This window comes from Cherax quadricarinatus, chromosome 11 (genome assembly GCF_038502225.1).
Source record: "Cherax quadricarinatus isolate ZL_2023a chromosome 11, ASM3850222v1, whole genome shotgun sequence".
Taxonomy (NCBI): domain Eukaryota; kingdom Metazoa; phylum Arthropoda; class Malacostraca; order Decapoda; family Parastacidae; genus Cherax; species Cherax quadricarinatus.
The window spans coordinates 43,801,189-43,815,516 of NC_091302.1; the positions used below are offsets into that span (position 1 = coordinate 43,801,189).

Here is a 14,328-nt window from a genome sequence, read left to right on the forward strand (position 1 = left end):
TGCTAGGCTATTCCACTTCCTGACGAGTCTATGACTGACGAAATACTTCCTAACGTCCCTGTGACTCGTCTGAGTCTTCAGTTTCCAATTGTGACCCCTTGTTTCTGCGTCCCCTCTCTGGAACATCCTGTTTCTGTCCACCTTGTCTGTTCCCCGCAGTATCTTGTATGTCGTTATCATGTCTCCCCTGACCCTTCTGTCCTCCAGTGTCGTCAGTCCGATTTCCCTCAACCTTTCCTCGTACGACATTCCCCTGAGCTCTGGAACTAGCCTTGTTGCAAACCTTTGTACTTTCTCTAACTTCTTGACGTGCTTGACCAGGTGTGGGTGCCAGACTGGTGCTGCATACTCCAGTATGGGCCTAACATACACAGTGTACAGTGTCTTGAACGATTCCTTATTAAGGTATCGGAACGCTATTCTCAGGTTTGCCAGGCGCCCGTATGCTGCAGCAGTTATTTGGTTGATGTGTGCCTCCGGTGACGTGCTCGGTGTTATGGTCACCCCAAGATCTTTCTCCCTGAGTGAGGTCTGTAGTCTTTGTCCACCTAGCCTATACTCTGTCTGCGGTCTTCTTTGCCCCTCCCCAATCTTCATGACTTTGCATTTGGCAGGGTTGAATTCGAGAAGCCAGTTTCTGGACCACGTGTCCAGCCTGTCCAGGTCTCTTTGCAGACCTGCCTTATCCTCATTCGATTTAATTCTTCTCATCAGCTTCACATCATCTTCGAATAGGGACACTTCAGAGTCTATTCCTTCCATCATGTCGTTCGCATATATCAAAAATAGCACTGGTCCTAGAACTGACCCCTGTGGGACCCCGCTCGTCACAGGCGCCCACTGTGATACCTCTTCACGTACCATGACTCGTTGTTGCCTCCCTGTCAGGTATTCCCTGATTCATTACAGTGTCCTCCCTGTTATATGTGCCTGATCCTCCAGCTTCTGCACTAATCTCTTGTGAGAAACTGTGTCAAAGGCCTTCCTGCAGTCCAGGAAAATGCAATCAACCCACCCTTCTCTCTCGTGTCTTACTTCTGTTACCTTGTCATAAAACTCCAGAAGGTTTGTGACACAGGATTTGCCTTCCATGAACCCATGCTGGTTTTCATTTATAATCTTGTTCCGTTCCAAGTGTTCCACCACTCTCCTCCTGATAATCATCTCCATGACTTTGCATACTATACATGTCAGAGACACAGGTCTGTAGTTTAGTGCCTCGTTTCTGTTTCCTTTCTTAAATATAGGGACTACATTTGCTGTCTTCCATTTCTCAGGTAGTTGCCCAGTTTCAAGGGATGTGTTGAAGATTGTGGTTAGGGGCACGCACAGCATCTCTGCTCCTTCTCTAAGGACCCATGGGGAGATGTCCGGTCCCATCGCCTTTGAGGTATCAAGGTCACTTAACAGCTTCTGCACCTCCTCCTCGGTTGTTCGTATGTCATCCAACACTTGTTGGTATACTCCCTCTTGATGTTCCCTTCTGTGCTGTCTTCCCAGAGCCCTTCCTGTCTCTACTGTAAAAGCTTCCTTAAATCTCCTGTTTAGCTCCTCACATACCTCCTGATTATTTCTTGTGAGTTCTCCACCTTCTGTCCTCAGTCTGATCACCTGGTCTTTGACTGTTGTCTTCCTCCTGATGTGGCTATACAACAGTTTCGGGTCAGTCTTGACTTTCGATGCTAGGTTATTTTCATACTGTCGCTGGGCCTCCCTCCTTACCTGTGCATACTCGTTCCTGGCTCTGCGACTAATCTCCCTATTTTCATGTGTTCTCTGCCTTCTGTACTTTTTCCATTCTCTATTGCACTTTGTTTTTGCCTCCTTACACCGTCGGGTAAACCAGGGGCTCGTTCTGGTCTTCCCATTGTTTATGTTGCCCTTGGGAATAAACCTTTCCACTGCCTCCTTACATTTTGTTGCTACATATTCCATCATTTCATTTACTGGCTTTCCTGCCAGTTCTCTGTCCCACGGAACCTCCTGCAGGAAGTTCCTCAAACCTATGTAGTGTGTGTGTGTGAATGTTAGTTACCATTTTGTCCTAGGCACATGTCGATTAGACACTAGGCCTGTTGTGTATGCGTGTGCGTGCGTGCGTGCGTGCGTGCGTGCGTGCGTGCGTGCGTGCGTGTGTGTGTGTGTGTGTGTGTGTGTGTGTGTGTGTGTGTGTGTGTGTATGTGCGCATGTGCATGAGTGTGTGTGTGTGCATGTGCATGAGTGTGTGCATGCGCGCGCTTACAGTGCGTGTCAGATGGATTATTTCACAGGCGATACATAAATAGAGATAAGACACTACCTAGCACACTTCCCTCAACGTGATCACCACCACACTACTACTACTACTACTACTACTACTACTACTACACCACATTATTACACAACCACACTACAACACGACCACTCCATCACCACACCTCCACATCATGCCAGAACCCTGCCACACCACCACACCACCCCGCTAACATATCATTCCACCACACTAACATATTATCACTCCCACCATACTACCACACAACCGCATTAATACCACCTGACCCCTACACTACCATACCAGAACAATGCCACTCTACAGCATCATCACACCTCACTATACCACCACACTCCTACACCATACTATCACACTAACGTATCATCACATCACCACACTTCCACACCACCATACAACCACATCACAGTAACACACTTCTAGAATACTTTACACGAAGAGGTCGGCGAAGGAAACAAAATAATGATCTTATCTCACTCACAGTGCAAGATGAGCCACAGCTGCTCCATCCTCAGTGACTAACTGGGTGTAGTTATAGACATACAACTGCAAGGACCCCTGTTTTGTCCTCGGTACCTGAGTGAGGCAGCAACGAGTGCACACGTCTGAACACTGAGAGAACTGGGGATGAAGTGCGCCCCTTGACCCACCTGCCAGTGGCGGCCACCACTGATAACCATTTCTGAGGTTATCTTTGTTCCATAACGACAGTAGCGAGTGTCCAGATACACGTGTGTTTCTTAACTCCAGGAGTACATGTCCAAACACATTTGTGTTCCATAACACCACCAACATATATCTAGACATGTGTTCCATAACACTAGCAGTGCGTGTCTATGACACACTTGTATCACAATTATAAACGGTAAATATTACATTACTGACAATTTGATGAACAAGACACAATACTAGGAATCTTTTTTTATTAACAGTTTCGCCTGTACTGCATACTCTGGCTCTGGTGGCCTGGTGGCTAACGCTCTCGCTTCACACGGCGAGGGCCTGGGTTCGATTCCCAGCCAGAGTAGAAACATTGGACGTGTTTCTTTCCACCTGTTGTCTATGTTCCCCATCAGTAAAATGGGTACCTGGGTGTTAGTCGACTGGTGTGGGTCGCATCCTGGGACACTGACCTAATTTGCCCGAAATGCAAAGCATAACAAGGGAGTTTCTATATAGTAGTATGTCATTGTTGTCAGCTAGGACTGTATACCTTGTACATGTACTTGTAGTAAATAAAGATATTATTATTATTATTATTATTACTTCATCAGTCGAAAACAGAGACGAATTACACTCCAGGAGACATCAGCCTTAGTGGAAAACGAAGTAGACGAAGTGGAGAGGTAGTATGATGTATTCAGTCCCTCAGCCTTGATGCAAGATAATCAGTCTTAGCCTCTTAGCTATTAGTGGTCATAGGCTTCATATACCGGTAAGCAGGATGCCTTCAATAATTCTATTGCTAACAAATATTTAACATGACCTCGAGAGTGCAACGGACAAGTGAAGTAGCAGCAGCAGCAACACACAGCAAGAGGCATTCTTGAACTTCCCCAGCGCTCGGGCTTAATGCCCAAAGCTAGGGTGTGGCTCCAAAAGGGTCCTGGACCTGCAGTGCTCACTGCTTTTGCACCTCTTGACATCGTCTGCTGCTACGCAGCTGTCACATCCTTCGAGCTCAGTGTTGGCGGGGAATGGGGATATGCCTGGGGACAGCTAGTCCCAGAAGATGAGGAGGTACTTGTACCTCCTCCCATGGCAGACATTAGTCTGAGACACTCCCATGAAAGGGAGCCAATGCCGGGCCACCTCTTGGAAAAGGCCCGGGCCGGGCGATTATTCCGGCGAATCAACACCGGTGGCCTGGTGGCTAAAGCTCCCGCTTCACACACGGAGGGCCCGGGTTCGATTCCCGGCGGGTGGAAACATTTCGACACGTTTCCTTACACCTGTTGTCCTGTTCACCTAGCAGCAAATAGGTACCTGGGTATTAGTCGACTGGTGTGGGTCGCATCCTGGGGGACAAGATTGAGGACCCCAATGGAAATAAGTTAGACAGTCCTCGTTGACGCACTGACTTTCATGGGTTATCCTGGGTGGCTAACCCTCCGGGGTTAAAAATCCGAACGAAATCTTATCTTATCTTATCTTACTAGTGGGCACAGCTCACCTCTGACCTCATCTCCAAGCTGCTACACCAGGAGTCGGCGAGCTTTTTTAGGTATTGCCCCAAAACAAATTTGTGTACAGGGAAATTACCCACTAGATTTGAAAGTCCACAAAATCGGGAAAAACACAAGCATTCATATTCAAAACAGTTTATTGAATTCATTTGTATGAAGACTCGCGGTGTTGCCAGCTGCTGCAGTCCTCACCCGTTTTACATCATTGCCAACTTAAGAAATGGTCCCTACAAATTAGATTTTCAATTGTATTAAGAAACTACAAATTATTTGTCTGAAAAAATATAACTTTCGTAATTTGCCTCGTTTATTAAATAATAATTTTTTGTGCAATTTTATATAAATGTTCATTGAACCTTCATTACCCCCGAGATTTTCATTTTTACCCCGTTTGGGGTAATTTAGCCCAGTTGCCCGACCCCTGTGCTGCACTAAACTTCTCGGTATATAAGACTATGGCCACATGCTTTAGGTTCTTAAGAGATTGATTATCTTACACCAAGTGTTGCATAACACCAGTACCACGTATCCAGAGATATGTGCACTCTAACACCAGTAGCCCATGTCCAGACGCGTGTGTTCTATAACACCAGAGGTACATGTCCAGACACAGGTGTTCTGTAACACCAGTAGTACATGTCCAGACACAGGTGTTCTATAACACCAGTAGTACATGCCCAGACACAGGTGTTCTATAACACCAGTAGTATATGTCCAGACACAGGTGTTCTGTAACACCAGTAGTATATGTCCAGACACAGGTGTTCTATAACACCAGTAGTACATGTCCAGACACAGGTGTTCTATAACACCAATAGTACATGTCCAGACACAGGTGTTCTATAACACCAATAGTATATGTCCAGACACAGGTGTTCTGTAACACCAGTAGTATATGTCCAGACACAGGTGTTCTATAACACCAGTAGTACATGCCCAGACACAGGTGTTCTATAACACCAGTAGTATATGTCCAGACACAGGTGTTCTGTAACACCAGTAGTATATGTCCAGACACAGGTGTTCTGTAACACCAGTAGTATATGTCCAGACACAGGTGTTCTGTAACACCAGTAGTACATGTCCAGACACAGGTGTTCTGTAACACCAGTAGTACATGTCCACAGGTGTTCTATAACACACATAGTACATGTCCAGACACAGGTGTTCTATAACACCAGTAGTACATGTCCAGACACAGGTGTTCTGTAACACCAGTAGTATATGTCCAGACACAGGTGTTCTGTAACACCAGTAGTACATGTCCAGACACAGGTTTTCTATAACACCAGTAGTACATGTCCACAGGTGTTCTATAACACACATAGTACATGTTCAGACACAGGTGTTCTATAACACCAGTAGTATATGTCCAGACACAGGTGTTCTATAACACCAGTAGTACATGTCCAGACACAGATGTTCTATAACACCAGTAGTATATGTCCAGACACAGGTGTTCTGTAACACCAGTAGTATATGTCCAGACACAGGTGTTCTGTAACACCAGTAGTATATGTCCAGACACAGGTGTTCTATAACACCAGTAGCACATGTCCACACGTGTTCTATAACACCAGTAGTACATGTCCACAGGTGTTCTGTAACACCAGTAGTACATGTCCACAGGTGTTCTATAACACCAGTAGTACATGTCCAGACACAGGTGTTCTATAACACCAGTAGTACATGTCCAGACACAGGTGTTCTATAACACCAGTAGTATATGTCCAGACACAGGTGTTCTGTAACACCAGTAGTATATGTCCAGACACAGGTGTTCTGTAACACCAGTAGTATATGTCCAGACACAGGTGTTCTATAACACCAGTAGTACATGTCCACAGGTGTTCTATAACACCAGTAGCACATGTCCAGACACAGGTGTTCTGTAACACCAGTAGTACATGTCCACAGGTGTTCTGTAACACCAGTAGTACATGTCCACAGGTGTTCTGTAACACCAGTAGTACATGTTCACAGGTGTTCTATAACACCAGTAGTACATGTCCAGACACAGATGTTCTGTAACACCAGTAGTACATGTACAAACACAAGTGTGTTCTATAGGTAGCACATGTCCACATAAGTGTCTTCATAACGCCAGCAGCACATGACTCTAACAGAGGTATGGGTATGTATGGGAAAGAGATGGATGTATAGTTATAAGAAACAGTAATAAAAATTATCACAACAAAAACATTAAAAATAGCAAGCTTTTTTGATCAGTAATAAATAAAAATAGTGGTTAAGAACACGTAGTGGCATAAATACGCAAAATATATAAATGGATTACAAAGTTAATCCACAGTTTATATACAGAGAAGCGTATATCCTTCAGTGTATATATACCGAGAGGTACCGTATTTATCCCTCAATGTATATTCATCGAATTAGTCATCAGTGTATATATCCCTGGTATAATCCTTGATCAAGGTCTCAGGTCCCAGGACCAAAACGTTTTCTAATATGTCCTAGTGTTTGCTTACGTGTCTTTCTAACCAATATATTCTTCAGTGTGTACACTTAGAAAGGCATATATTCCTCAGTGTATACACACAGAAAGGCATATATTCCTCAGTGTATACACACAGAAAGGCATATATTCCTCAATGTATACACACAGAAAGGCATATATCCCTCAATGTATACACACAGAAAGGCATATATCCCTCAGTGTATACACACAGAAAGGCATATATCCCTCAATGTATACACACAGAAAGGCATATATCCCTCAGTGTATACACACAGAAAGGCATATATCCCTCAGTGTATACACACAGAAAGGCATATATCCCTCAGTGTATACACACAGAAAGGCATACATCCCTCAGTGTATACACAGAAAGGCATATATCCCTCAGTGTATACACACAGAAAGGCATATATCCCTCAGTGTATACACACAGAAAGGCATATATTCCTCAGTGTATACACACAGAAAGGCATATATTCCTCAATGTATACACACAGAAAGGCATATATCCCTCAATGTATACACACAGAAAGGCATATATCCCTCAGTGTATACACACAGAAAGGCATATATCCCTCAGTGTATACACACAGAAAGGCATATATCCCTCAGTGTATACACACAAAGGCATATATCCCTCAGTGTATACACACAGAAAGGCATATATCCCTCAGTGTATACACACAGAAAGGCATACATCCCTCAGTGTATACACAGAAAGGCATATATCCCTCAATGTATACACACAGAAAGGCATATATCCCTCAATGTATACACACAGAAAGGCATATATCCCTCAGTGTATACACACAGAAAGGCATATATTTCTGTCTATACATACCGAGAGGTTACTTTATTCTTTAATTTAGGGATGTGAATTTAATACTAAATTTTTATCCAGTAGCCTAGATCTTTTCCACATAATTGAGACAAGTCGTTCACATTATACATGAAGTTGATGCAGTTGTTTAACTAGTTAATATCGTGACTATAATACTGACCAAACGAGGTATTCTCCATTAATTGCACCAAAACCAATTTATTTAATTCGGAAAATTAAAACTTAGACAACCAGGAATCAATGTGGAACTTCCTTTGAAAAAGATACACATGTGCTAAAAGTCTGAAGCCGACCAGAATACTCCTTCTCCGGTTTTTGTACAGAATCCAAACAATTCCAAGATTATTAACTATTAGTGAATTGGCAAATTCGTACCTACACAACCCCCCAGAATATGGCTAAAATGTGACCGTAGCGTCGTTGTAAGGTTCTCTTTATGTGTGGATTATTTGTGTATTGTTCCAGTCACAGTATTGTGCCTTTTTGTTCCTTCTATATATAATTATTTTAATAAGGTACATCAGCATGGAAAAATACCATATCGTAGACGGAAAAATGCCATATCATTTCAAAAATAAAATTTGCAAATTGGCACCAACACACTTCAAAAACAATCCCAATCTTCTATGTAGGATATAGCGATGTTGAAAGTTTGAAGCCAATTAAAAATAGGCCTTTTTTTCAAGTTATCGTACGGGAACCAAAATCAGGAACGTCTCTATAAAATTTGCAAAAAAGTATCTGCATATATACAGAGGTGTATATCTGTGTATATACATCAAGATGTAGTGTATATGCACTAAGAGGTGCGTATATCGGTGTATATACGCCGAGAGGTATCTCCAACCAGTCCTCTTAACCAGACATTAATTCACTTATGTTAAAATAGTCTATGTTACTCAAATTCTGAGTTACATAAACTGAGGTCAGGTGCTCCTCGTTTTCTGTTCGCGCCCCAGAAATTTTTATCGCCTTTTATCTTATATTTACATATTTTCCCCGTTTTATCTCTGTACACACCAATAGATGTGTATCTCAGTACATTCATTGGTCGTATATCTGTACGTACACCAACGGGCGTGTATCTTACAACGTACATACCGATATAAAAAAAAGTCAACGATTCTCGTGCAGTGGAGAGAATTTACATTATTATTATTATTATTATTATTATTATTATTATTATTATTATTATTATTAAAGATTAGCCGGTATTCTCCCGGCCCGGGCCTTTTCCAAGTGGTGGCCCGGCCTTGGCTCCCTCTTTAGGGAGTGTCTGAGACCTAAGTCTCCCATGGGAGGAGGCACTAGTACCTCCTCATCTTTGGGACCAACTGTCCCCAGGCCTAGCCACAAGCTAGGCCTCTCTCGTCTGCCATCCCCGCCCCAAGGGGGCAAATGGGAATGACAGTCTTATGAGCTAAAGGCTCGGGCTCAGGCACCTACCCTACCCTAGAAGGGTTAGGCATGGTATCGATCGAGATAATTTACACCTGAAAAAGTAACCTACATAACATAGGTGTAAATGTGCAAACTATCCTCGTTTAACTATATTAATTTTCTGAAAGGAACATAACACTAATTAATGCCTCCTGTAAATCTGCGAATGTTATTTTCTTCATTTTAAATTAGACTAGGTTAAATTGGGTTGGGTTGTATCTAGTTAAATTAAGTTACATAAACGAAAAACTTACATTTAATGATACATTATCTAATTAAATTTAACGGGCCGTGATTAAGTTTATTTAGGCACAGGTACACATAGTGCATTTATCATACATAGTGTAAATTACCTAGGATATTCCAAAAAAAAGTCAGGGTGAGTTATTTCCACTGGGATCTTTGATACGCCTCTAAATCTTACATAATCTTAATTTATAAAAGGGTGGACCGGTAAGCCAGTAGAAGGCCTCGGTCAGATGGCCAAAAGTTCCAAAGACAAATTATCATGTGACTAGGACCCACGTCAGGGGATCCTGAGAAACGTTCAGATAGTAACGTTTAGCACCGGTGGTGGGAGATGGAGAGAAAGATGGTGCTGGAAGACGAGGCATAGTTCACTACCTTATCTTATCTACTAGTAACTCAAGTACCAGATAAAAAAAAACAAGAATGATTTCCTTTGTGTATCTGAAGCATCGGGTGGTGACACTTGATGATAAAAAGTATATAAACAACAACTGGAAACACTCGCAGTGTGCAGCTACACTGGTCTATGTCAAGTCACATAGTGGGAATACCCGCAGTGTGTAACTACACTATTCTATGATAGTTGCATGGTGGGAAGACCTACAGAGTGTGGCTACACTATTCTATAGGATAACTACAGGATGGGAACACATACACTGTGAGGCTACCCTGATCCATATAACAATTATGCCGGGAACATCCGTATTGTGTTGCTAATCTGCTCTGTATAATAGTTACATGGTGTGAATACCTGAGGTGTTGCTTCGTTATTCTACATGTTACATGGTGTTAACACATGTAACTATCACGATGTTACCATGGTAATTACATGATGTTACCACCATGAGGCTAGAGCTGCTGCTTCTTCACATTCCATTACACATTTTGGGTTGTATGGATGAGGTAACGAAGTCTCCCAGACTGAGTTCAAAGACTTCAGTTATAAGACAGAGGAGCTGGCGGTGGCGGTGGCGGTGGCGGTGGCGGTGGCGGAGCCTAGGACCTGATAAGCTTTCACACACACACAATCTTAGATACCCACTAGCAGTGCTGTGAGAGACAGCTCTTCCTCTCATAAACTGAATACATGTAACCCATCATAGTTCATGTGGTGGGTTCACCATTTGAGCGCCTATCCTTCACTCAGACCACAGGCAAGCTAGTGGATGCGATCCTAAACTGTCGGCTAAACCTATTTACTGCTAGGTGTGAGGAGAGACTTGTCCATATGTCTCCCCCGCCCCCGGAATCGCATTTGGGTTCCATTGTTTGAGCCGAACGCTAAATTTAGCATTGGGCTACAGGTCAATTCTGCTACGACAACTGTGGATTTGTCATATCCCCAGCCTGCACCATAAACAACAACAGCAACGAGCACACAACTGGCATAACAACCTGACGACAAAATCAGCCTGCAGGCAAACTCAGTTTCCGGTCAAATGACGGAGGCAGGACCAGCCAAGAGTGTGACCCAGACATCAGTCTCTTGTACCTCAGTGCTTCACCGCTTCACTTACTGAAAGAACCTGGCTTCGATTTCCTGGTGATATGAATGTATGAACACATTTCCTTACGCAAGTGCTCACCTAGCAATAAAGACTGCCACTCGGCTGTTTAACCATAATTTTTAAAAGGGGGGGGGAGGTGAACCGAAAGCCAGGGGAAGGTCTCTTTCAGATGACCAAAAGCTCCAGCTGTGGGTCATCATATGACCAAGACCTGCGTCAGGAAACACTTGTCCTGTTTCCTGACAAGCCTTACTTTGACAGTGAAATATGGATACCTGGAACCAACCTTTTCAGAAGCGACAGAAAGAACAGGCAACAAGGGAGGGTTGGCCTGTATGTCAGAGAGTCTCTCAATTGCACAGAAATACAGAACACCACAAATGCTGTAGTTGAAGTTCTGACAATAAAAATCGAGAACCAAAACTTAGTCTTTGTACTTGTATAAAAGCGACCGGATGCAACTTCCCAATAGTTCAAAGAACAACTGTCAAAAATTGACTCCTGTCTGGATAACTTTCCAGCCCCATCCCCAAACATCTTGCTGCTTGGTGACTTTAATCTAAGACACACAAAATGGATGAATATAGCAAATAATGTTGTAGCAGAAATAATCCCTGGAGGTAGCTCAGATAAAAAGTCACATACACAGGAGCTGCTGAATTTCTGCAACAAACACATCCTAAGTCAGCAGATAGTGGATCCAACAAGACTGGAGAACACACTGGACCTCATTTTCACAAATAATGAGGACCTGGTAAGGAATATAACAATATCAAAACAACAAATTCTGATCACAGTCTAATCGAAGTCCACACTTGCATGCACAGGAGTCCAGATCGGCAAGATACATACAGCTATGAGGGTACCTTTACCAAATTCAACTTCAACAACAAGAACATCATCTGGGATCAGGTAAACTGTGCCCTAAATGAAACATACTGGGAGGATATCTTAAATTACATGGACGTTAACCAATGCCTCGAAAAGATCACCCTCATAGTAGCTGAAATATATTCAAGGTATATTCATATAAGACAAAAGAAAAGAAGAGGTAAACTGGAGAGAGAGAGAGACACTCACTCTGCAGGAGAAGACGAAGAATCATTGAGCTCCTTAAGAATGCCAGATTATCTGATACACGGAAGGAAGTGCTAACCAGGGAAGTGGAAAATACTGAGCTAAAGTTAAAGGACTCATACAGGATCCAGGAGAGACAAGAGGAGCTAAAAGCGATTAATGAAATTGAAAGAAATTCGAAATATTTCTTTTCATATGCCAAAAACAAGTCAAAAATCACTTCTGGTATAGGGCCCCTGCTCAGACAAGGCGGATCCTACACTGACGACAACAAAGAAATGAGCGAGATACTGAAATCGCAGTATGACTCAGTGTTCAGCGAGCCACTAACCAGTTTAAAGATAGACAATCCAATTTTTTTTTCATGAATGAGCCTCAAAACCCTGCCAATGTAGGCCAGATTTATGACATAACCCTAACTCCACTAGACTTGGAGAAAACCATCGACGACATGCCCATGTACTCAGCCCCAGGCCCAGACTCGTGGAACTCGGTGTTCATTAAAAACTGCAAGAAACCCCTCTCATGGGCCCTAAGTGTGCTATGGAGAAGGAGCTTAGACACAGGCGAGATTCCACAGTCACTAAAAACAACAGATATAGCCCCACTCCATAAAGGTGGCAGCAAAGTAGTAGCTAAGAACTATAGACCAATAGCTTTAACGTCCCACATCATAAAAATCTTTGAAAGAATTCTAAGAAGCAGGATAGCAAACCACCTGGACTCCCAAAAATTGCACAACCCAGGGCAACATGGTTTCAGAGCAGGTCGCTCCTGCCTTTCGCAACTGCTAGACCATTTTGATATGGTCCTAGATGCACTAGAAAACAAACAGAATACAGACTTTGCAAAAACCTTTGACAAGTGCGACCATGGTGTAAAAGCACACAAAATGCGTGTTAAATGGATAACCGGCAAAGTAGGCAGATGGATCTTCAACTTTCTAAACAATCGCACACAAAGAGTAGTGGTAAACAGAGTCAAATCAGATGCTGCCGTAGTGAAGAACTCTGTTCCACAAGGCACAGTACTCGCACCTATCCTGTTCCTTATTCTCATATTAGACATAGACAGAGATGTAAACCACAGCACTGTATCATCTTTTGCAGACGATACTAGGATCTGCATGAGAGTGTCATCCATTGAGGACACGGCAAAGCTCCAAGAAGATATAAACTAAGTTTTCCAATGGGCAACAGAACAATATGATGTTCAATGAAGACAAATTCCAACTACTCTGTTATGGAAAAACTGGAGGAAATAATAACTAGGACTGAGTATACTACAAACTCCAGTCACACAATAGTGCGGAAAAGTAATGTGAAGGACCTGGGTGTGGTAATGTCCGAAGACCTCACCTTCAAGGACCACAACAATGCCACTATCACATCTACTAGGAAACTGATAGGATGGATAATGAGAACATTCAAGACAAGAGATGCTAAGCCAGTGATGATCCTTTTTAAATCACTTGTTCTCTCTAGGTTGGAATACTGCTGTACATTAACATCCCCATTCAAGGCAGGTGAAATTGCAGAACTAGAGAATATATAGAGAACCTTTACTGCACGTATAAGTTCCATCAAACACCTTAACTACTGGGAGCGCCTGGAAGCACTTGACTTGTACTCACTAGAGCGCAGGCGAGAGAGATATATCATAATCTACACCTGGAAGATTCTGGAGGGACTGGTCTCTAATATGCACACAGCAATCATTCCATACGAAAGCAAAAGACTTGGCAGGCGATGCAACATACCCCCAGTGAAAAGTAGGGGCGTCACTGGTACACTAAGAGAAAACAATAAGTGTCCGGGGCCCAAGACTGTTCAACACCCTCCCACCAGCAATAAGGGGCATTACGGGAAGACCCATGGTTGTCTTCAAGAAGGAGCTGGACAGATACCTGAAGACGGTGCCGGATCAGCCGGGCTGTGGTTCGTACGTTGGATTGTGTGCGGCCAGCAGTGACAGCCTCGTTGATCAGGCCCTGATCCACCGGGAGGCCTGGTCGTGGACCAGGCCGCGGGGGCGTTGATCCCCGGAATGCTCTCCAGGTAGACTCCTATCAGATAACTCGGCTGTTGTGTTTCACACTCAAGAACCCTAATAGAAATAAGTCACTGATTTTTTTGGGTTATCCTCGATAATTTACATTATGTGATAATTGTAGTTATGTATACCTGTGCTTAAATAAACTTACTAAGCAGAAGACCAAAACAGAAAACCACGCTACTTGACTTTCTTGCGTTATACGTTGGTTGTTAACCTTTTATCC

The 14,328-nt window shown here is 43.1% G+C and overlaps 1 protein-coding gene across 2 annotated transcripts in view; it reads right to left on the reverse strand.

Annotated features, from left to right (window-relative positions):
- Positions 1 to 2,914, reverse strand: part of LOC128687474 (sphingosine-1-phosphate lyase-like) — a 74,608-nt gene extending 71,694 nt beyond the window's left edge. For both annotated transcript variants that reach the window (XM_070084041.1, XM_070084040.1), the window contains exon 1: positions 2,752 to 2,914. In XM_070084041.1, the coding sequence (XP_069940142.1) occupies positions 2,752 to 2,779 (28 nt within the window). In that variant the 5' untranslated portion in view covers positions 2,780 to 2,914. The remainder of the gene's footprint in view (positions 1 to 2,751) is intronic.
- Between the last annotated feature and the right edge of the window lie 11,414 nt (positions 2,915 to 14,328).